A 24,274-nucleotide genomic window follows, 5' to 3' on the forward strand; every position below is an offset into this window, starting at 1 on the left:
TATCAGAAACTAACAACTAAGCGAGCCAGGCGGTGTTCCAAATCCATATCTATCTTGTGACCTTGTGAAACAGAGAACAAGGAATGTCTGTGGTGGGGAGGGGGATGTTTTAAGAGTATAACTCACTTTAGAGGCTCTGATGACATTGTGATCAATGTAAAAAATATCAATGTTACTGAGATTTTTACTCATAAACATTGATTATTTTTTAAAGATTTGTGCAGATTAGGATCATTTTCTCATTTCAAAGCTTTCCTGTTTCTGATTTAATTTGTTTAGAGATTAGGTGGTAGATAAAAACGCTGCATCATGAAGTATCGAGTGGTACAGACTAGGATCCCTGGTGTGTGCTGAGTTAGCACACATCAGCCAGGATAGTACTGCAGCACTGCAATTCGTCTTTCTCAACTAAGGAGAGGAAAAATCAGCCAGAGTTTTCACTCTTAACTGCTATGCAGTGAATCCTACTCGAAAAGGCTTGTGTGAGGATGTTATGTGAGGGCTGGATCAGTGATGCTTCAGACTTACCCTTTAGGTTCACACATTAATAATGGCCACTGACCCAGAGGACTGCTAGCGCACATAGTTTCATACTGAGTGTCATGAATCTTACCATTCATGTAGAAATGACTCATGAGATAACACTGGGCGGCCAGCTGGTGGCGCCGTCCAAGGACAGTATAAATACTCGGGCGTGGGCCCAGCTTGCTCAGGACGTTTTTGTAACCAGGAACTAGAGATGTAACTAGAGCTCATGGTTGTGAAACAGTTGATTAAAGCCTTGTTATATACTCAGACCAAGTGATTAGTAGTTTTCTTACGTCACTGAGCATGTGTAAGTGCCTTCAGGAGAAGATGTGGAAATGAAGCCTAAAAATTACATGGAGCTGACTAAGGATTTGCCTGCGTTGGACTTTTTTTTTGTATATTGGATGGCAGAACAGTGTAGGAAACCGCTGCTCCCGTCCTCTCCAGAGGAGTACAGCATGAAACTTCTGAACCACCATGAACTGGGGGAATTAAATTTGTTGCTGTGGCTGTATTTTGCTAGTCTCAGCACTACAGAGCACAACAGTAAGCTATGGAATTGGTATAAATTCTAACTCAAGTTCTTTTGATGGTCTGCAATAATTAAGCTCACTGATTTTTTTTCCAGAATTCGGTGAAAAATTGGGTGAGACTGGCTGTGATATTTTCAGTGCATGAAATAAAAATGAACGTTTGCAATCACAAAGCTTTAGATTTGCATCGGTAAGATGAAGGAACAAATAAAACACTTTAATAATAAACACTTGCAACTGTCTTAAGTATAGTGCTAAAAGTAACTAATGTACACCATTGACTACATTCTCAGCACCTTCTCCCCCACAGAACTTTGTTCAGCTATCTGTACATGACATAGGTGACCAAAGATATTGCCCTAGGCCTGTTGGTACGAGAGATAAAGTGCTCCCTAAGTCAAACAAGGAAAGTGGCTGCAAGCGTCACATCAGAACTGCAGTATGATAATGTTGCATTACCATGTTTTACAGGATTTAAACCTAAATTTGGAATTCATAGTTTGGAAGGTAATTATTTGGTGTAAGCAGGTTCCCCCAGGGCCACACTTGTGCAGCCTTCTCAGATACTGCCTATTCAGATAGGTCCTCTGTGGTCTGTAGACCCTGTGGCACAGATACCTGCATGTCGGGTGTTGCCTGCCTGCATCCTGCTGCACTTTCCTGGTTTTCGTCCTTTCCTCCTCCATGTCCTCATCATCTTCCTCCTCAAAGCACAAGAACAATGGAATCCCCAGAGGGAAATCCATTATTTCCCTATGCAGAGGTCCCTATAATTCTCAACGAGTTTCACAAAGTATCTTTAAATGCTCATAAAATGCAGCTGCAAAGTAATGGAAGTGACATCCAGCCCAAACAGCATTGCAGAATCATAGTCCTGTGTGATCTTTCACCTTCTCAATCTCTTCCTACCTGTGGGCCACCATACAGATTCAGCATCTCCACCTTTACAATGGTGGTGAGTTTCAGGGGCGGAAATCTCGGGCAGTACTTGAACACGCCCCCATGCTTCGTTTAAATGCAGCAGGGTATGCTTCTGACAGGCTGATCAGAGTCACAGTAGGGTCGCAAGAGGGAAATCGCAGCTTCTCTGTCCCATTGCCCTAGTGCCATCTGTGCCGACTGGGCAGAAAACTAAGGCAGCTAGGAGGACCTGCAACTTCTCTGATGAAGACCTACAACTTGCCATGGTGGGTTTTCAGCTGTTAATCAAATACCATAACCACTGAGCTACCATATCCTATTAGTACCGGTGGTTACAGGTCTGTCCCTGGTGATGGTAACGGTGGGAATAATTTGAGGTGATGAATTAATAAGCATCATGTAAGAGAGGAACTAGAACAAGCTATAGTGGCTTAAGTCTCGTTTTTCTTATCAATATGCTAAATATGCCATGCGACATTTAATCTTGATGTAAACAAACCAAATAAATGATTGACTCAGTATTCTTTCAGGGCAAATTCAAATAAAATAGCAAAGCTTCTGGATAAGATAGCCAACATTCTTTTGCATGTAAAACAAATATGTAACGTTAAACTTTATGATTCAATAACGGCCTGTCTACTATAATAATTTTGCACATACAATACCGTGGTGAACAGGCATCACTAGGAGACATTTTCCATCTCCTAATCCTGGAGCACATTTAATCCTGGGTCCTAGGTGAAGGCAATTATTTAAATTAAAACAATATTCATACACACTGGGTTATCCAGTCCAATTTTTTTTGTCTCTAATTTTTAAAAAAATATTGCACCATTCTATTTTATTAGTTGGGTTCAGATCTGCTATAACTTGGCGTTAAAAGAGTTTAAATTTTAGTTTTTACAAATAGTCATTCCTTTTTTTCCATAAATAATCTTTTCTTGATAACATTGTACTTATCAGCTGCTCGCAATGAAATATGAATAAACAGTTTCTGTTGGGCAATTTTCTCTGCTTCCAAGTGGATGTTATTCATGAGTGAGGCTGGGCAGTGAGTGACAGCAAGGTGTTCAGTCACCAGGGCATCACAGCCAAGCACAGTCCTGTCGCGATCAGACATACACACATGCATACTTTTCAGCAGGAGTCACTGGATAGTGATCAGGAGGGGGGAACCTAGCTAAATTTTCCTTTTCCGAGCACAGGAGCACTGAGTCCAATTGTAGAAGCTGTACGGCCACTCCAGCTGCAATCAGCTAAATCGGCACAAATAGAATCATAGAAACTTACAGCACGGAAGGAGGCCATTCGGCCCGGTGTGCCTGTGCTAGCTCTTTGAAAGAGCAGTAGGACCAGAAACGTTTCTGATCTGAATGGTTCAATTTCACACTTGGCAGTGTGTTAATCATCTAAGCAATCAGGGGAGCACGCCGCCCCCCTCCCCCCACTTTTAACAATAATGTAAAAAACATTCCGCAATTTTAAGTTGTTTCAGGCTGTGAGTGATTTTAACTTGATGTAATTTGGTCGATTAGTGACACAAAACATGCTCCTACTGCAAATGACTGTGTGCAGTTTGTACCGTAAACATCACAACACATGTAAACACTATTACTCATAATCTGGGGGAGAAAAAGTACTCACTTAACAATAATTACAGCTAACATTATGTAATTAAGAGTAAGGTGGGGATAGAAACTGAAAATCCCAAATTATTTTCTATTTACATGTGCTCGTCCTTAAAACATCTCCGAGTATTCACTACATTACGGTCCTCTGAACTCAATTCTCATTCATCGCTAAAATAAGCAAGAAATGTTGGACTTGAAGCTTGAAACCTGCCCAAAAAACTGATCTTAAACAGAAGCAGTGGATTTTACTTTAGATGAAAGAGCCTGTTTTAATCGTCTTCCAAGATCTTGCATGTTCGGTGATTTGGGCCTGGCTAAAAGCAGACATCTTCTCTTCTCTCCATTGCTGCTTCCAATCACTTTACTGGCTTCTTGGCAGACTTGCTGGAAAGCGTCATAGACCTCATTATAATTTTCCCTGGCAGAAACTTCAAAATAAGTCCCCCCTATCTCATTTGCCAACTGGATCCCTTCATTGGTTTCCACTTGCCGTGCATGGGGTAAATCAGCCTTGTTTCCTATTAGCACAAATGGAAGCCTGGTGTTGGGATAGATTTTCCTGATTTGCTGATGGAGTGGACGGATAGCTTTCCAGCTTTCTGGGTCCGTAAGTGAAAAGACGAAAACAAAACCATCTGCCCAGTGAAGTGAACGGGTTATAACATCTTGGCTGCGAGGATCGTCTCCATCTCCCTGTCACAGGAACACAAGGATATCATTTAAAGGCAGCCCTCTTGTTCTCGCTTAATTAAATTCATATTGCAATTCTTGTGTCAAATCAACTCTGCACAGCATGTCTTTGAACTCATTTCTGCTTTCAGTAAAAGCTTCCAAATTGTTTTCTTTCTCCAAATGTAACCCTTTGGGTACTGAATTCTTTTGTACCTCTCGTATTGGCAGGTTTTCTATCCTATACCATTACTGTAAATCTCTAACAATTAATATTAGAAAACTAAAACTTGTAACCATGAGATATGATATTTTCTTTGTATGGTTATTTTATAATTTTTTTAATCAACTCTCTTTTTCTGAAAGCACAGACTCACACTGATATGATTCCATAAGCACCAGCTCTCCAGTATCTTGCCAATGGAACTCTGCCCCCAAGAGGAGAATGCCACCCCCTCCCTCCAGATGTTGTTAAAATATATTGGCCTGGATTTTGCATTAACAATAACGGTGTGGCTAATAGTACTCACCATTATTATGGAGTAAATCAGACAGCAACTTCCAGAGTACGCACATGCGCAGTTAAACACAGATATCCGGAAGTTCCGGTCCAAGTTACCCTGCTCCTCCACAGGCTGCACTATAACAGTACCTCGCCGATAGACTTGGCATTGAAATCCATGTAAGGGCATGAAATTGTGCTACTTACCCACTAGTTACCCACTAAATACAGCAGAAAAAGTTAGGGCTGGTGCATTCAGGCATAAGCGAGTTTTTAACGGCTTGATAAGCAATGTTCCCTCTAATTTCTTTTGGCGCCGTGCGGCCCCTTTAAGGGGTTGTGCGGGCCATTCAAAATACTGCCCATGTGTGATTTTTGCATTGAAAAGCCGCTGCGCAGGATCACTGGAGCGCTGTGCGGCCACATGGCTGCATAGCTTAAAGGGAACAATGGTGATAAGTCATAATTACTGCCAAACAATCTCTCTGGCACTGAAAATTTTATTTTACAAGTGTGGAGTCTCATTACTTCAGAATTTAATTAGTGTTGGAGATTTTTTTTAAAATTTGTTTTACCTTTTCTGCCTGTCTCTTTTATCTCTCTCTTAAACCTATCTTTTGTTCCCTATCTTGATTTTGCTTTCTGTATATGATTTAAATATCATTTATATTTCCTGGCTTGTACGGCAGCACGGTGGCATAGTGGTTAGCACTGTTGCCTCACAGCGCCAGGGACCTGGGTTCAAATCCGGCCTCGGGTGACTGTCTGTGTGGAGTTTGCACATTCTCCCCGTGTTTGCGTGGGTTTCCTCCGGGTGCTCCGGTTTCCTCCCACAGTCCAAAGATGTGCGGGTTAGGTTGATTGGCCATGATAAAAAATTGACCCTTAGTGTTAGGGGGGATTAAATACGTGGGGTTACAGGGTTACGGGGATAGGGCTTGGGTGGGATGGTTGTCGGTGTAGGGACCGGGTGCTAGGGTTTGGATGATCAGCCATGATCTCGTTGAATGGCGGAGCAGGCCCGAAGGGCCGAATGGCCTACTCCTGCTCCTATCTTCTATGTTTCTATGTTTCTATGTTTACTTCCTAGTTTAGACTCTGTAGGACAAGTAAAAGTAAAAAGCACGGTGAACCTGGACCGCAAACTCACTGGAACGTCATGGGGGAGCACAGCCAGAACACTTCGTACCGCAACAGTGGCCCTAGTCTACTCTGCTGCAAAATACTGCTCTGCCTCATGATCTTGCAGCCACCACACAAAGATCGTGGACGTGCAGCTAAACAGCGCCGTGAGGATGGTGTCAGGGATGCTCAAGTCCACTCCACCTGAGTGCCCCCCAGTGCTGTCCCACATTGCCCTGCCTGCCATTCGCCGTGATGCCACCGCGCTCCGTGAGATAGAAAAAATCATGAGCAACAGCGATCTTCCCATTCGCGAAGACTTGAACAACCCACCACGAAAGCACTTAAAATCGCACCGGCCATTCTGGGAAACAGCAGCCAATATTCATGCAGCTGGTATCGACCCACTATCCAGATGGACGGAATTGTGGGACGCATGCAACATAAAGAACCAACGCCTCATCACTGACCCAACTGCAGAGGTCCCTGGCTTCGGCTTCCCTTGAAGACAGTGGACAGCGCTCAACCCAATCTGCACAGGGCATGGACGATGTGGCCACCTGCTCCACAAGTGGAAGATGAGGGATGACCCGAAGTGTGACTGTGGGCATGAGTCCCAGACCACGGAACACATCACATCAACCTGCCCACTAAGATCTGTCGCGGGAAGCACCTCATTTCTCCACTCAGCATCTCAGGAGGCCATCGAATGGAGAGCCAAAGCAGACATCCCATTATAGGCTTTTCCCGTCACATGAAACAACAACAACAACTCTGCATGGCTCAGTGAGGATTCTTCAATCTGACTGGTGGAAGAGTCTCGCTATTTTCTGCCCTGCTCACACACACCACAGATGCCCTGCAGAGGGCGCCGTGCTGGATCAGACGCCGGATGACAGCAAGGCCTAGATTTTCAGTGTGCCATGAGGCGGGCTTTTAGGCGTGCGGGGGGCTAAAATCCCGAATTCAGGGGTCCCGACACCATCCCGCCCAAAACCCGCCTCCACGTAAATTTCAAAGGAGGCGGGTACCCGCCCCGCACTGGGACCTGCCGACCCAAGGCGGGAAGGGATTAGTGCCAATTAACTGCCTGTTAACAAGTAGTTAACAGGCAGTTTTTAGCCTAATCCCTATTTTGAAGGGTGTCATGTGGGATTCCCGATGGCTCCAAACCACACCAGGTTAGAGCAGGTGGGCCGTCAGGTTGCAGGACTTGGAGGGGTCGAGATGTCAGTGTTCAGGTGAGTAATGGGTGCATGAGTGCAAAGATAAGTGTGTTTGGTGTGTCTAAAGTGTGTAAAGAAGTTTAAATGACCTGTACTTACCTTTACAGCCTTTCTTCCTGTAGGTTTTGGAGTCCATCATTCAGCCGGCACTGAAAGCAGAATGGCCGCGAGCTGTCAAAAGTGACAGCCTGCAGCTTTCAGTGCCGGCGAGAGTTCTAACTGAGTCTGCGTAGAAGGACTCAGGCTAGAAGTCAGACTGTCAGTGTTTGACAGCTTCAAACAGCTGTGAAACACTGATATTTCATCTGTCAACACGTCTTGACAGATGACATTTCAGTCTGTGACATCACCTGTTGCCGGGTGGCCCTTAATTGGCCTGCTGAGCCCGCCCAGCGGGCTCAACAAGGTCAATCAAGGGAAAATCGCGTGGATTGGCCGGACGTTGATGGAGGCGGGACTAAAACCCGAAAGTTGTAGTCCCGCCTCCTTCCCCACTTCTGAATGAAAATCCAGCCCCAAGTCTCCACTCAAAAGCCCACAAAAGCTCTGTGGACAATTGTCAGTGAAGTGAACGGCAAGCGCCATTCCTTCGCCACTAACTGCAAATCTGGGCCAATATCATGTCACTCTCAGTGGTGAAAAGGAAGCATCGTTCTTCTCACTCCCCAAGCAAAACTAAAGTTTACCAAACTCTTTGGGGTAGAAATTGGACCCTGTCACGGGCATAAAACGGGCGCAACAATTTCGGGGACCAATATACTGCGCCCAAGGACGCCTGATAAACATTCAACCTGAAATTGGGGCGGGGCATTTTTCAAATGTCTGAGGCGACTGGCTAAAGCAAATGTCAGGTATCTAATGAAAGGCTTAATGCCTGTTTATGGGAAATTGGGCTGCCCTGGGCTTTTCCAGGCGTGGATGCAGCTCAGCAAGTGGCTTCCCCTGAAAAAGGTAAGTTTACATTTTGTTTTTACAATTCATGTGAAGCTGCTGCCAGCGCAATCGGCCCCCTTCTCGCTGTTCTACTATTCCCATCCCCCACCCCAGGACTTACCCGAGGGCTGCTGCTGGCGAGGCAGCTGGTCTGAAATTTACTTCTTCAGTCGGGCGAGCTGCCTGTGGAGGTGCGACAGGAGCCAGCAGCTCGGCGCGATTATGTTGATAAGGACATGGGGTTGAATTTCTCGTAATCATCGGGCCTCCATCTTCGAACAATCCCTGCACCATTTAGCCGAAAACTAGCCCAAATGAATTTCTAGGCCTTTTCATGAAGATGACGGATGTTTAGAGCGAGAAAATACACATCAAAGTCTGAGGGAAATGAATCTCTCTTTGAGTGAAGTACCACTGCTTTCATTTGCTGAAAAGCCAGAGTTATTGGACAACAGTATGTTAAGCACCATCCACAGTCTTCTGCTTTCTCCCTACAGGCTATATTATGGTACTCATTTTATCCAATTTAGAAGAATCAAATGCCGAATGGACCATATTGGAATTCAAATCAGGGATTGCAAAAAAAAATAGTAACAAAAGCTACAATCAGTAAGACAGACTTGATGCTGAGATCGCAATCAGGCAGACATACAGGCAAACAGATTGGTTTCATGGACTCTTGCTTATATTTACAGCTATTAATTTTAATAGAATTAAATGCAATTCTAAATAAATTGATAGACTGCAGCTCCAGTTGCACTCGAGTGCCTAAATAGCTCTGCTTGAGTGTACCCTTGTGCGCATCACCGCCCCCCCACACTATAAGGAAAGGTACCTTACTGAATAAAAATTGGTTGAAAGTAGAAAATATGAATGGAACGTGTAACTAAAAATTAAAACTAAAACAAAAGTGAAAATGAACTGCTATAACAAAGTGAGAGATGATGCCAGCTTTTTTGGACAGTTCTTTTCCCCTTTCTTTCTTGAAAATGCTAACTCGTCGGATCCGGCATATGATCCGCAGGAGCCGGCAGCCCTTTAGTAACTAACCCAGGTGGCCATTCTTCATGCGTGAGCTTTGACAGACGAGGCCAGAAATGACTGCTGAAGCATTGCTTAAGCTTTTCCACTGTAATTAAGCATGTCATGAACTCACAGTTTTACTGCGAACTTGTCCACAACATGGCGTGCACTATAATGAGCACATAATGGTGCTGTGAAGAAACAGGATCTGTCCAGTTTCAAGTCATAAGAGTTTTTATATTGTATATCTTTAGATGAATTCTGTAGCTGGGGCTGAGGTGCTGGGATTTTAAAAATGGAAGCCATAGCTGCTTCTGTACCTGTTAAGTATTGCTTTGCTTTGATGTCAAGGCCCGTGTGTAATTTAATCTACACTTGCCTGTCTGGAGGGGATTTCAATATTCCAAGAATGATACTGACGTAAGAAAACTACTAGGCACTTGGTCTGAGTATTAAACAAAGCTTTAATCAACTGTTTTTCAACATGGAGATCTAGTTGTGTCCTTCACTAGTTCCTGTTAAAGAAGGTCCTGAGCAAGCTGGGCCCATGCCCGAGTATTTATACTCTCCCTGGACAGCGCCATCAGCAGGCCGCCCAGTATCATTTCATAAGTCATTTCCACATGAATGACAAGATTCATGTCAGATACTCCTTTGCTTATGACTTTATCTGTAAATAGTCCATCATTAGGTCAAAAGTGGTTTGATTAATTCCTCAGATGCATATGGTCACTATTTGTATTGCTTAACAAGTATTAGAAAACCCACTCATGTGATAGAAGTAATTAATATTAATCGTAGGCTTCTAGTGTTCCCATTATTACAAGTCTATGAAATGCTAAATACAGACATTCTTATAATCTCATATTAGGGCCTGATGTCTGCGGGCAAAAAAAACAAGCCATTGACTGTCCTACAACAACTTGCTTTTATATAGCGCATTTAATGTAGTAAAATGGCCCAAGGCGCTTCACAGGAGCATTAACAAACAGTATTTGACACTGAGCCACATAAGGTGATATTAGGACAGATGACCTAAAGCTTGGTCAAAGAGGTAGGTTTTAAGGAGCGGCTTAAAGGTGGAGAGAGAGGTATAGAAACAGAGAGGTTTAGGGAGAGATTTACAGAGTTTAGGGCCTAGGCAGCTGAAGGCAGAATTGGAGGAGCACAGGGATCTTGGAGGGTTGTAGGGCGAGAGAAGGTTACAGAGATAGGGAGGGGTGAGTCCATGGAGGGATTCGAAAACAAGGACGAGAATTTTAAAATCGAGTTGTTGCCGGTCCGGGAGCCAATGTAGGTCAGCGAAAGGTCAGAGGTAACAAAGGCATGGTTGAGGGTTTCAGCAACAGATGAGTTGAGGCAGGGGCGGAGTCATGCAATGTTACGGAAGTGGAAGTAGGCGGTCTTGGTGATAGCGTGGATTTGTGGTCAGAAGCTCATCTCGGGGTGAAATATGACACCAAGGTTGTGAACAGTCTGGTCCAGTCTCAGACAATTGGCAGGCAGAGGGTGGATTCGGTGGCGAGGGAACGGAGTTTGTGGCGGGGACCGAAGACAACGGCTTCAGTCTTCCCAATATTTAGTTGGAGGAAATTTCTGCTCATCCAATACTAGATGTCAGACAAACAGTCTAACAATTTAGAGACAGTGGAGGGGTTGAGAGAGGTCATGGTGAGGTAGAGTTGGGTGTCATCAGCATACATGTGGAACCTGATGTTGTGTTTTCAGATGATGTTGCCGAGGGGCAGTATGTAGATGAAAAATAGGTAGGGACCAAGGATAGATCCTTGGGATCTCCAGAGGTAATGCTGCAGGAGTGGGAAGAGAAGCAGGTGATTCACTGGCTATGACCGGACTGATAAGAATGGAACCAGGTGAGTGCAGTCCCACCCAGCTGGATGACGGTGGAGAGGCGTTGTCGGAGGATGGTGTGGTCACCCATGTCAAAGGCTGCAGGCAGGTTGAGAAGGACGAGGAGGGATAGTTTACCATGTTCACAGTCACATAGGATGTCATTTGTGACTTTGATGAGGGCCGTTTCAGTACTGTGGCAGGGGTGGAAACCTGATTGAAGGGATTCAAACATGGAGTTCCAGGAAAGATGGGCTCGGATTTGGGAGGTGACAGCACATTCAAGGACTTTGGAGAGGAAAGGGAGGTTGAAGATGGGACAGTAGTTTGCAAGGGTGGTGGGGTCAAGGTTGGTTTTATTAAGGAGAGGGGTGATGACGGCAGATTTGAAGGGGAGGGGGACAACGGCAGATTTGAAGGGGAGGGGGACAATACCTGAGGAGAGAGAACCGCTAACAATATCAGCTAACATGGGAGCCAGGAAGGGAAGTTGGGTGGTCAGCAGTTTGGTGGGAATAGGGTTAAGGGAGCAGGAGGTGGGTCACATGGACAAGATGAGCTTGAAGAGGGCATGAAGGGAGATAGGAGAGAAAGTAGAGGAAGATGCTAGGGCAGGTGGGAACCTTAGAGGAAGTTTGGCCTGGTGGGCTAAGGGAAGGGAGGGAAGTGGCAGAGGCAGTTGAATGGATGGTCTCAATCTTGGTGACAAAGAAGTCCATGAGCTCCTCGCACTTGTTGTTGGAGGGGAGGTTGGAGAGTGGAGGAGGATGAGGAGAGGGGTTTAAGAAGACAGTTTGTAGTGAAAAATGAAGCCGGGTGTTAACTTTGCATTCCAGAATGATCCTGGAATAGTGAGCAGTTTTGGCAGAGGAGAGCAGGACCCGATAGTGCTTTATGTGGTCCAGCCAGATCTGGTGATGAATGGCTAAACCAGTTGTCCTTATAACCATTCAAGTCTGCATCCACTGGACTTAAGGGAGCAGAGATGAGGGCTGTGCCAGGGTGCTCAATCAGGGTGAGAGAGACTAATGGGCCAGAATTTTCTGGAGGTAGGCTGGTTGGAAGCCAGGCTTCCCGCAAGCTCTGCCGACTTTAACGGCAGGACCTGATTTGCGTGTGAGGCCTCGGTTTCCCATCTGATGAAGATGCTGGCTGGCTGTGGGCGGGTAGGCCTGCAGCTGCAGGGAGGGAGGGAGGGTTCGGTCCTGGGGGAAGGTTGGGCGGTGGGGTGGTGTCAGTTTGGGATCACGGGGGGAGTTGGTTGGGGATTGGGGATGGGGGGGTTTGGGAATGGGGGGAAGGCATGGCCAGGGATCGGCATGGGGTTGTGTGGGGGGTCGGCTGGAGGACCATAGATCGGCGGGGGAGGAGAGAGGATCAGGGTCGGCCTCAGCATCATCAGTGGAGTGGGGGGGGGGGGCGGGGGGAGGCCTCATGATGGGGATTGCAGGCCTGGGAAGGTGATCAGAGGCCTCATGAGGGGGTCTCCGATCGCAGGTTAGACAGAGACCCTTCATCTAGGAGGTAGGTATAAAGTCACTTACCTCCTGGATGCAGCAGGCCCACCTCGCTTTAACTGCCGGGTTTCACGAATGGTGTGAAACCCGTCCACATGGAGTTAAATTCAAAATGGAGGTTAAAAAAGAGGCTTCCAACCTCATTATAATATTTAAATTGACATTCTGCCCCCTGGGAGTGGGTCAGTCGCCCACCGCCCATCCCGCCTCCATTAAGTGGGCGGGTTGGAGGCGGGATCAGGTCGGGAATCCCATTTTGAACAATTTAACTGCCCCCACGCTCTAAACCCTCCTGTTTTTTTAGGAAAATTACGGCCATGGTTTTCATGGGGACAAGGGTATATTCAGAGACATATTAGAAATTGCCAATTTCCTGGTGGAATCACGGAGAGTAATTCTCCTTATGGTGTCTTTCAGGATCACAGGCAATGCCGTACGGATGTTTGATCATGCTGCAGATCTCCATTGAGGAAATGGCATAGCTAGGTCGCAACCTCTTTGTTTAGCCTCAGCCTCCTAAGGCATTGCTCTCCAGTTCTTCTTTTTCTATATTTTTACTCCCACAGGATCAAATTCAACCCTATCTATCACTTTTCTTTCAAAACAGAATATTAATTGAAATGTGAATGGAATTTGCAGCAAAGCATTTATGTTTATTCTACAGCATTTTTGCTCTCATGTTTTGACTCATTTTTGTTGATTCTCATTAGCAATTTACATTCACTCAACAATTTATCAGATCCTCAAAGCACTGGATGCAGGAATTCCTGGTAAACAGACTCAATAAAACCTGCAGTAAAATCATCATGAGTCATCAGTATACATGGGCAATCATCACACATGATAGACAGGGAGCACGCTCACAGTCAGCATCTATAACATCATCGTTGCTTGCACAAACCTGACTAATAAAAACAAAAAACACACAAGACTGAAATGGTTTATGTTGCAAGGAAAAAGCAACAGAATTCACAGAGTGAAATAACAACAGAAAAAGCTGGAAAAACTCAGCAGGCCAGGCAACATCCGTGGAGAGAGAAACAGAGTTAACGTTTCAGGTCGAAACCCTTCGTCAGAACTGAGAAAAAAAAGCAGGAAATGAAACAGATGAAAAAGTAAGTTGGGGGGGTTGGGAAATGGGGGAGGGGATGAAAGAACAAAAGGGAAGGTTTGTGGGAAGTAAAGAGACATTAAGAAATATTCAAGGTGAGACGAGATGGTAATAGGACCGATTAAGAAACAAAAGATGGCTCGAGATGAAGTGTGAAATACGTTTGCAGAATGAGAGACAGCTGCCATGTGGGAGAGAAAAAAAAGAGAAAAGGCACAAACCAAAGGTGTGGATCGTGATCTTCAAACTGTAATTTAATCTCTGGGTTCTTGTGACAGAAACCAATTGAACTTAAATGTATTTATGCTTAAAGAGTGAGTGTTGATCACATCATTGGGGAACTGCATTGAAAGGATGCACTGTAACATCCACCTAATCTGCTACATATCTAACTCTTTCACCCAGCCCCCCAAATGGTTGGTGCAGCAATCCAGTACTTGAATGAGTTCTTTGATGAGGTAACAGAGAGCATTGATGAGGGTAATACGGTTGATGTGGTGTACATGGATTTCCAAAAGGCGTTCGACAATGTGCCACATAATAGGCTTGCCAGCAAAGTTGAAGCCCATGGAATAAAAGGGAGAGTGGCAGCATGGATACGGAATTGGCTAAGTGACAGGAAACAGAGAGTAGTGGTGAATGGCTGTTTTTCCGACTGGAGGAAGGTATACAGTGGTGTTCCCCAGGGGTCGGTTCTAGGACCACTGCTTTTCTTGATATATATTAGTGACTTGGACATGGTGTACAGAGTGCAATTTCAAAATTTGCAGACAACAGTGAGGAGGAGAGTGATAGACTTCAGGAGGACACAGACAGGTTGGTGAAATGGGTGTCAGATGAAATTTAATGCAGAAAAGTGTGAAGTGATACATTTTAGTAGAAAGAATGAGAGGACATATAAACTAAATGGTACAATCCTAAAGGGGGTGCATGAACAGAGAGACCTGGGGGTATGTGCGCACAAATCGTTGAAGGTGGCAGGGCAGGTTGAGAAAGCAGTTAAAAAGGTTTACAGGATCCTGGGCTTCATGAATAGAGATATAGAAGTGTGGAAATTATGATGAACCTGTATAAAACACTGGTTCGGCCTTAACTGGAGTATTGTGTCCAATTCTGGGCACCGCACTTTAGGAAGGATGTGAAGGCCTTTGAGAGGGTGCAGAAAAGATTTACGCGAATGATTCCAGGAATGAGGAACTTCAGTTACGTTGATAGATGGGAGAAGCTGGGGTTGTTCTCCTTGGAGCAGAGAAGATTGAGAGGAGATTTGATAGAGGTGTTCAAAATCATGAGTGGTCTGGACAGAGTAGATAGAGAGAAACTGTTCCTATTGGCAGAAGGGTCGAGAACCAGAGGACACAGATTTAAGGTGATTGGCAAAAGAACCAAAGGCGACGTAAGAAAAACTTTTTTACGCAGCGATTGGTTAAGATCTGGAATGCACTTCCTGAAAAGGTGGTGGAGGCAGATTCAATCACGGCTTTCAAAAGGGAGTTGGATAAGTATCTGAAGGAAAGAGATTTGCAGGGCTATGGGGAAGTGATACATTTTGGTAGAACGAATGAGGAGAGGACATATAAACTAAATGGTACAATCCTAAAGGGGGTGCAGAGAGACCTGGGGGTATGTGCGCACAAATCGTTGAAGGTGGCAGGGCAGGTTGAGAAAGCAGTTAAAAAGGTTTACAGGATCCTGGGCTTCATAAATAGAGATATAGAAGTGTGGAAATTATGATGAACCTGTATAAAACACTGGTTCGGCCTTAACTGGAGGAGTGGGACTAGCTGAAGTGCTCTTCTTCCGTGCTGTAACCATTCTATTATTCTATGATACCACTGCACACAGATTGATGGTACTACTTGAATAATCCCACACATGATGGATTCATGAAGGAATATCAGGCACTTTTCCACAAGAAATACTGGAGACATCCACCAGCTGCTCTCCTATGGCAACTGGTCTATTAGCGGGGTGCTTGCTGGGGGTTGGAGTAAAGCACATTGCCCGGGTAGAACGAATGAGACATAATTTGGCATCTATTTCTGGCTTTGGAATGTTCAATGCTGATAATGGATAACAGAAATAAGAAAAGTAGTTTGCCCCCAAATAATGACATCCTTCAGCAAGTTGAGCAAAACAATGGCCTTTAACATTAATCACAATTCTTTGAACTTATTTGATCTTCTTTAAGGATTATTAATGATGAGACTCCGGCTGTGATTTTTGACTGCTCTTTCAGGCGCTAAAGAGCCTCCGAGGTGGCCAAGATGGGGTCTTGAGCTGAAACGCTGGTTTAGCCTGCGTTTAGAGCAAGACGTGATCTTGGTAAAGGATTTGAAGCTTGCGCTAGGAATGGCCACCCGGAGAATCGTTAAGGGGCTGATTATCACTTAAATTGCCTGCTAGTGCTCTTTAAGGAGCCATTTTGGTGAATAGCGCTTGACCTATCGCCCTCTCCTGAGCGACCAGCTGATTGGGAGTAAACAAGTCATTGCAGAGGATTTTGGGTGCTACTTAAAGGTGTATCACCTTTACTGTCCACTTGCTGCTGGAGGTTTGAAGCGGACTTTTGAAACACATCGGGAGACCTGCTGGGACACTTTGTCAAGACTTCACCAACACTCTATCAACATTTATTCCAGAAATTCTCTGAGGACTTCAATAAAAAAGAGTGAGTGACTCTACGTTATAGGACACCTTACAGGAGTCACCAGGAGAAAGGGGATGCTTGGTCCTAGGCATCTTGCTAGGGGTCCCCCTTGGTCTGCAGGAGGTATAGGAGGAGGACATGAGGCCAGGCAGAGCAGCTCTATCTGCTGCAGGAGAGTGGGACAGAAGGGACAGGAGGTCGAGGTGGACTCCTTCCCCTGTGAGTGTACAAGACATCCCTCCTCCTCTGGACCTCCTCCACCAGGAACTCCAGTGCCACGTCCGAGAACCTGTGCGCCCTTTCACTCGGTCCCTGAGCCATCCTGAAACCTGCTGCTGTGTGTCAGTCAGCGCAATCCACACCTTCAGTGGAAGTGGGTTCGTGGAGCCCACATATACAGCTCCACAAAAATTGCGTCCAATCAGTGCTTGAATGCTAAACCTACAGATGTCTGTATTAGCATGTCCAGGCAAGTTCAAATTATGGTAATCAGCAATTAGGACAAAATTGTGTGCTAAAACAAAGGGGGAGAAATTCCTTACCTTAGCGCCCGTTAGCGTTAAATGGAGAAAGCGGCGGCTGCCGCACTTCCGCCAGCTGGTGGTGGGTCCCGCGGCGTCCGCCATTTTCGACCTCCCGGAAGCGCTACCGTTCCAAAGTAGCACCCTGAAAAAAAATGGAGTGGTGACATCAGTCGGCGTGCAACGCCGACTTAACGCCACCACTGCAAACTTCGACCCTAGTGCTGAGTTCAGCGCTGGGTCCTAAGCACGCCAGGTAAACCTAGCATGCAAGCAGACTGACAGAGGCACTGTCAGCACCTCTTAAAGGGGCACACACATCTTTCAGGTAAGTTTGCATTTAAGCTTTTGGACTTTTAAAATTTTTTATTGAAGTAGTGGGTTGCTGCAATAGATGGTAAGAGTTTTTAAGTGTGTAGGAAGTGCTGCTGGACACTTGCAAGGCTTTGGATAGTAAAGGAAGGCCTCTGAGAAGACAGAAAATGCTGCAAATAATCAGCAGTTCAGGCAACATCCATGGAGAGAAAAAGAGAGTTCGCGTCTCAGGTCGAAATGCTGCCTGACCTGCTGAGTATTCCCAGCTGAGTATTTCCAGCATTTTATGCTGTCATTTCAGATTTACAGCATCCACTCGCAGAGGGATGAGGAAGAAACAGAAGAGGAGAAAGCCGAAGAGGAGGAAGCAGAAGGAAGGATGCAACCTAGACAGCCCCTTTCTGGCTGGGATATCCAGGATGGAATCATCCACCTGCGGTCCCAGTGACCACAACCCCAATTCTCCTTTCAACATTAGTCTCACACCTTACCCTCGCTCTGTTACTGATGATCACAGTGTCCTATTGGCCACAATGCTGAACTAAAAGCCAGCACAAAGCAAACTTTCCAATCCATCTTTATACAGCTATCCATCCAATATGACATCAAGAAATCAACTCATCACCCTTATGCATTACCCTAGTGACTGTCTTGTGTACGCCTTTGCCTATTCTACTGATGTCACACAGTGCTACACCAGTGGTTGCAGTATGGCTGGTGGAAGGCTGCTGACTTTCAGTGGGGGACACTGCAAATGGCCTTGCTGGTCGACCTTGAGGAGCTGGTGGCTGGGAGTGGCAAATCAATCTTCTTCTTTTTCTTCTTCACTCTCCTCTCCCTCTTCTTGGTCACCCACTGACTGGGCAGGCTGCATTTCTTGGGTGAGTGAAATGAGGAAGGCGCAAGTATGGAGTTGTGGTGAGGGGAGGGCGGGAAAGCAAGAGGTGCGTGCCAGAAGGAGGATACCAGCATCTTGTATCCTTTCTGCCCCGCCGCTGGCCAAGGGCTCAGCCATACCCCTGCCAAAAATGGCCTGCGCCGTCTCCTCCAAGGGGGTGAGGTGAGGCTAGGAATCGGAAATGTGCTTAGTGCAGACTGTTGGTAGATGAGTGATTGTATGGCTGGGGTGGGGGAGGTCATGGATTAGAAACATAGAAACTAGGAGCAGGAGTAGGCCATTTGGCCCTTCGAGCCTGCTCCGCCATTCAACGAGATCATGGCTGATCATCCAAACCCTAGCACCTGGTCCCTACACCAACAGCCATCCCACCCAAACCCTATCCCCGTAACCCCATAACCGCACGTATTTAATCCCCCCCTAACACTAAGGGCCAATTTTTATCATGGCCAATCAACCTAACCTGCACATCTTTGGACTGTGGGAGGAAACCGGAGCTCCCACAGAAAACCCACGCAAACATGGGGAGAATGTGTAAACTCCACACAGTCACCCGAGGCCGGATTTGAACCCGGGTCCCTGGCGCTGTGAGGCAACAGTGCTAACCACTATGCCACCATGCTGCCCCACCGTGCTGGAGCAGTGTGTGAAGCTAGTGGTGCAATTGGTAGGAGACAGCTCTTGAAAATGCATTCACTGACCTTGACCAGTGGCCTGAGGTCATGAAATTTCTTTGGGCACTGGAGCCAAGTTGTGGGGGCGACACTGCTGGCAGTGACGGCCTCAGTGATCTGTTCCCACATCATTATTTCTGGAGGGCCACCTGGCCCCTGTGGGTAGAGGACCTCTCTTGCAGTGTTGAACCCCTGCACAAAGCTGGAGTGCGGCATGCCAGACCCTGGGTGCCCTTACCAGGCTTGCTGAGCCATTTGTATTAGTGCTGAAGCACTTTTGCCATTTTTTTAGGTGTGGAAGACAATTCAGCTTTAAGAGCTGAAGACTGCCATTTGGGAATTATTTTTAATGTTTATGTTTTGTTTGAAAGGCAGTAAGGGCTGAAAAATGCATTTTTTTCACTTGAATTTAATTTTTATTAGTTTTGAATGCATTGCCCCTTTAATTCATAGCCCCGTTAATTGCCCACAATGCCTTGCAAAACTCCACAGCCTCACTCCCACAGGCTGTAAGAAGCAGCAACCCCGACTGTGGACGGGAACTTCGGGTCGGGGGCCTCCATTAACGCCACCAGGAGGGCGTTGCATGGTAAGTTAGCGCTGCGCTCCACATTGCCAACCTCCAGCGCGAATTTTTCAACGGTAGCGCTGTGGCCATTTTCAGCGGCCGTTAACTCGAGTTGCCGGTGACACCGGCAATTCTCACGGCGTGCACGAATTTTCCCCCCCAGACTTTCAAACAGGCGTGTCTTATTAGCACAGCACCCATTTAGAGCCTGTTTTCACTCTTTCACCAAAATAGCCCACTCCATCTTTAAACAAGCTATTCGTAATAAATTTATTACAAATCAAGTAGTTCTGAATGAAACACACAAAAGCTCACAGAAAGAATATCACACTGCCTTTTCTTTCATCATTATTTCAATGCACCTCAATGCTTTGTGCCTTTGTTTATATAAAGCCTGATATGAATTTTCTCCTCTGATAATGGTTCAAATCTAGTTGATGGAAAAAGGTTTCCCATGTTCGCTGTGAGGGCTCCATATAAACTGTTTGAATGATTTCAATCTAGTGGGTATGGGCCACAAAACTGCCTCAATTCATCAGTAAATGGGGCTCTCATTAAAGAAGGCCACAGATTGGCTGATATGTGAAATGGAAAAAATATCATGCCTGTGTTGTAGGGGGTCCTCTTTTGAGGTTGGGGCTGAGGTACATTGTAGGGGCAAAGTAGAGGGAGTTTTACTCTGCATCTAATCTTGCTATACTTGACTGTAATGGTGCAACATTTCCAGTAATAATAACCTGCATCTTGATGAGTGCAAAATTCACAACAAAGGGGAAAATACAGATATGGATTTTACCTGATTAGCATAGGAAGTGTCTTGCACTTGCAGTGAAATTTGATCTCCATCGATGCTAATCTGTCTTGAGTATAGAGCTCCTGAAATTCAAAGAATATGTTCAAGTAAGTACTAAAAAACAGCGACCATCGCTTTGATTGGACAATTAGAAAGCACTGGGTGTAACACATACCTGTGTTTGGCTCATAATCCCCAATGAATCGTTTTGTGAGAAACCGTACAATCAAAGCTGCAAGAAATTTAGAAAAATGTGAAAGGCAACTTTTCAATCGAGTTTATGAAAACAGTAGGCTTTTCTGCTCAACATTCACAAGTTTATACCTCAGATTTGTCCCTATGTCTATTTATAGCTACTTAATACTATCTATCTATAAAAAGGTTTGAGTCTTCCTATTTATGCCACATTTCCTGTGTCACGATTTTGGATGGTATGCTTGGATGTCATGGTTTACCATTTATTTACCTCTCCGTTATCCTGTTAGACTTACACTTCAGTACTCCCTAAAGTAGAACTATGCACCACAGTGCCACTCTCTCCATGTTCTCTCTCCAATATAACTCCCAGAGCTGTGGCCTGAAACTTGAACCTCGGATCATGAAGCTGAGAAACCGCAACTAACAATTATCAAAAATGTAAAGTAGTTATACCATACAAATATATAGTATTAACTGCAAGTACTTTAACAAACAAAAAGCATGTTTTCTAGCTCAGTGTTGGGAAATGGCTTTTAGTGTATTCAATCTGAAACTTTCAGATGGTGCAACAATATCCGACACAGGGAGATTGTGCATTTGATCATGAGGGAGGAGGCAACAGTGTACAAAATGTGTAAGACTGTATGGCTCATAGACAATGAGCATGCACCAGAACATACTCTGCATTGCTCATGGATGACATAGGGGACTAAGAAAGATGGTATGCTTTGAGGGGATGTGCAAGGTAAGTGACTCAATACAGTATTAACTCTTTAAATTCTTAAAAAAAACCTAAATGCCTGTAATCCAAATCAGCGCTGGGAAAGAAGCTTTCATTTTTTTTTAAAGCTACAACGTTCAGGCAGGGAAAGTGTGCAGAGGACACAGCACAATCTGTGAGGTGAGGAGCGTGAAGGTGATGATACGGGTAGGTGTAGGTGTAAGAGAGGTCAGTACAATAGGAATGGAAAGCAGAGAAAAAACGGATAAAGGTGACAAGAGAAGAGACGGAGCAGGGAAAAAGAAAGAAAGACTTGCATTTATATAGCGCCATTCACGACCACCGGACATCTCAAAGCACCTTACAATGAAGTACTTTTGACGTGTAGTCACTGTTGTAATGTGGCAGCTAATTTGCACACAGCAAGCTCCCACAAACAGCAATGACCAGGTCATCTGTTTTTGTTTTGTGGATTGAGGGATAAATATTGGTCAGCACACCAGGAATAACTTCCCAGCTCTTCTTCGAAATAGTGCCATAGGATCTTTTACATCCACCTGAGAGAGCAGATGGGGCCTCAGTTTAACGTTTCATCCGAAAGATGGCACCTCTGACAGTGCAGCAGTCCCTCAGCACTGCACTGGAGTGTCAACGTAGCTTTATGCACTCGAACCCACAACCTTCTGCCTCATAGAGGCAAGTGTGCTACCAACTGAGCTACAGCTGACACTACAAGGACCGTACAATGTGTGGGGTGACTTGTGAGATCAATATGTCTTGCTTCTAGCACATATAGAGGAAGGAGCTATCAATGTGGGGATAGGGATAATAGGAATGGGGTCTAATGCTGATCATGGTGCAAACTCTTTGATGGCTAAAATACCATCTTCTCTGCCTCACCTTGCCACGAGATCAATATGCCTTGCTCCTAGTAAGCATATGCCACATTATAACCATCACACTTCTGGCATCATACTCTGCTACAGATGCAAAACAATCTCAACAAATGAGAAATAAAGCCAGGCATTTCATCCTGGGTTCTTCTTATCTGAAATATACACGCAATTTACTGACCTCCAATTTACTTCTGGAATTTACAAGCTGCAACAATTACCTGGATTCCCACAGGGAGGGCTTTGAAAAGGGGCCTTACATGAACAGGCCAGGTTAGAAGCTAAACATCACAACCCTACTATTGAGCCACAGTACATATTTATCAAAAATATGTTATTGGCAAATTAAATGGTGACAATGCCCAGTTACTGTTTTGCTCTTTCTGGTGAAAAGATTGAATTTGAACAGAAATGTAAAGCCCACCGTATGTTCTTATCTAATCATCTAACTTCAGGTTTATGTCCCCATCAATTTCACTGTCACAAAGTCAATGGCGATCACACAGAGCTCCTCCTGTGACAACATATTTGTGCTAAAGCTAAGAAAATCCATTTTAAAATTGAAATGCAGGTTTTTGTATCAGTTCTCAAAGTGGGTATCAGTACAGCTGCTGCTTCAGTGACATCGCAAAGTTTTTAAAATTCGTTTATGGGATGTGGGCGTCGCTGGCAAGGCCAGCATTTATTGCCCATCCCTAATTGCCCTTGAGAAGGTGGTGGGGAGCTGTCTTCTTGAACCGCTGCAGTCCGTGTGGTGAAGGTACTCTCATGGTGCTGTTAGGGAGGGAGTTCCAGGATTTTGACCCAGCACGATGAAGGAACGGCGATATATTTCCAAGCCAGGATGGTGTGTGACTTGGAGGGGAACTTGGAGGTGCAAACAAAGTTTTAATGAGGTTAAGGTAAACTATAGATTGACTTTATGGTTTGGAGAAACAGCAGATCAGCTGTTGGGGAGAGTGTTTATAGTGAAACAACCCTCTACGTTTGGGGGAAATGGGCAGTTTAGTTAGCGGTTAGGGTTTGAGGAAATAGCCGCTTGATTTGTTCGGGTTCGCTACATCGGCAGTTCAAGGGTTGGGGAGATGATAATTTTACCACTGTGGTTCGGGGTTCAAGCTAACGCCAGGTTTACTGTTAGTATCGGGACAGAAGAGGTTAGCAGCTTTACAATCAATGCTGGGATTGAGGAAAGTTTGCAACAACAAAAAATGCTCCCTTGTTCCCGGTTCAGGATCAGTAGCTTGTTCTGTGAACACATCACTGCCAAACTAGTGGAATGGGTCGTCTGGTCTATACTCCCAAGACTATATTTGCGAGTACGAATATGAATTTCCGAGTGGCGCTTGAAATGAACTATCCCGTTTTTAAAAAAAACACAATCTCCCCGATGTCCCCCTTTTCTTTCTTACCAGTCTTTCCAACGCTCCTTGTTCCCAGCACCACGATCTTCACGTTTTTGTTATGCAGGCAGTCAAGCACCGGGACTCCCTCCGGGATGGGAACCAGCAGGAAGTTACTTGAATTGTTTGACATGGTGTTCTGGAGGAGACGCATTTATGAAACTGCACACAATCCCCTAAAGACGAGCGAGAGGAAAAAAAACTGGCAAAAAGAAACTTTGGGAACTGCCCTGATCCCCCTGCTGTACGGCTTTGTGTAGATTTGACCCCTTCTGATTGTATCTAGACTCAGATCGCTCCCGGTTACTTTGACGGGCGCCTCCCATGCCCTGAGCCACGATCGAAGTGGTACTTTCCCAATTTCCATCAAGTATGAAACTCCCTCCCCCCAAACTTAGAGCAAATATTCTGGCTGCAGCGGCCAATGAGAAATTGAAACAACCTCCACAACTGCCAATCACGTAGTCATTTGGACTCCTAGGACAGGAGTTGTGATCAGGAATGCACTGCCTGAATGGGTGGTGGAAGTAGATACAATAGTAACCTTCAAAAGGGAATTGGATAAATACTTTTTTTTATTCCTATATGGGATGTGGGCGTCGCTGGCAAGGCCAGCATTTATTGCCCATCCCTAATTGCCCTTGAGAAGGTGGTGGGGAGCCACCTTCTTGAAGTGCTGCAGTCCGTGTGGTGAAGGTACTCCCACAGTGCTGTTAGGGAGGGAGTTCCAGGATGTTGACCCAGCGATGATGAAGGATCGGATAAGTCAAGATGGTGTGTGACTTGGAGGGGAACCTGGAGGTGGTGGTGTTTCCGCGCGCCTGCTGCCCTTGTCCTTCTGGGTGGAAGAGGTCGCGGGTTTGGGAAGTGCTGCCGAAGAAGGCTTGGTGAGTTGCTGCAGTGCATCTTGTAGATGGTACACACTGCAGCCACGATACGCCAGTGGTGGAGGGAGTGAATGTTTATGGTGGTGGATGGGGTGCCAATCAAGCAGGCTGTTTTGTCCTGGATGGAGTCGAGCTTCTTGAATGTTGTCGGAGCTGCACTCATCCAGGCAAGTGGAGAGTATTCCA

The 24,274-nt window shown here is 45.4% G+C and overlaps 1 protein-coding gene across 1 annotated transcript; it reads right to left on the minus strand.

Moving 5' to 3' along the window:
• Window positions 1–1,252: 1,252 nt before the first annotated feature.
• LOC147125231 (ras-like protein family member 11A-like) lies at window positions 1,253–23,566 on the minus strand. The gene is made up of 4 exons (XM_085999616.1): window positions 23,211–23,566; window positions 20,162–20,218; window positions 19,990–20,069; window positions 1,253–4,306 (listed from the first exon to the last, which is right to left on the minus strand). Exons 1-4 carry the CDS (start codon window positions 23,353–23,355, stop codon window positions 3,839–3,841), a joined length of 750 nt encoding a protein of 249 aa, XP_085855742.1. The 5' UTR covers window positions 23,356–23,566; the 3' UTR covers window positions 1,253–3,838.
• Window positions 23,567–24,274: the final 708 nt, after the last annotated feature.

Source organism: Somniosus microcephalus, chromosome 1 (assembly GCF_052327205.1).
Source record: "Somniosus microcephalus isolate GS21.2 chromosome 1, FLI_Smic_1.0, whole genome shotgun sequence".
NCBI lineage: Eukaryota > Metazoa > Chordata > Chondrichthyes > Squaliformes > Somniosidae > Somniosus > Somniosus microcephalus.

Excerpts from the sequence above, each read along its gene's own strand:
- LOC147125231 (XM_085999616.1), bottom strand. The coding sequence starts at position 23,355 with ATGCGTCTCCTCCAGAACACCATGTCAAACAATTCAAGTAACTTCCTG. Across the intron at positions 20,219-23,210 it reads AAGGAGCGTTGGAAAGACTG|CTTTGATTGTACGGTTTCTC; the intron begins GTAAGAAAGAAA and ends AATTTCTTGCAG. Across the intron at positions 4,307-19,989 it reads ACACTTCCTATGCTAATCAG|GGAGATGGAGACGATCCTCG; the intron begins GTAAAATCCATA and ends TTCCTGTGACAG.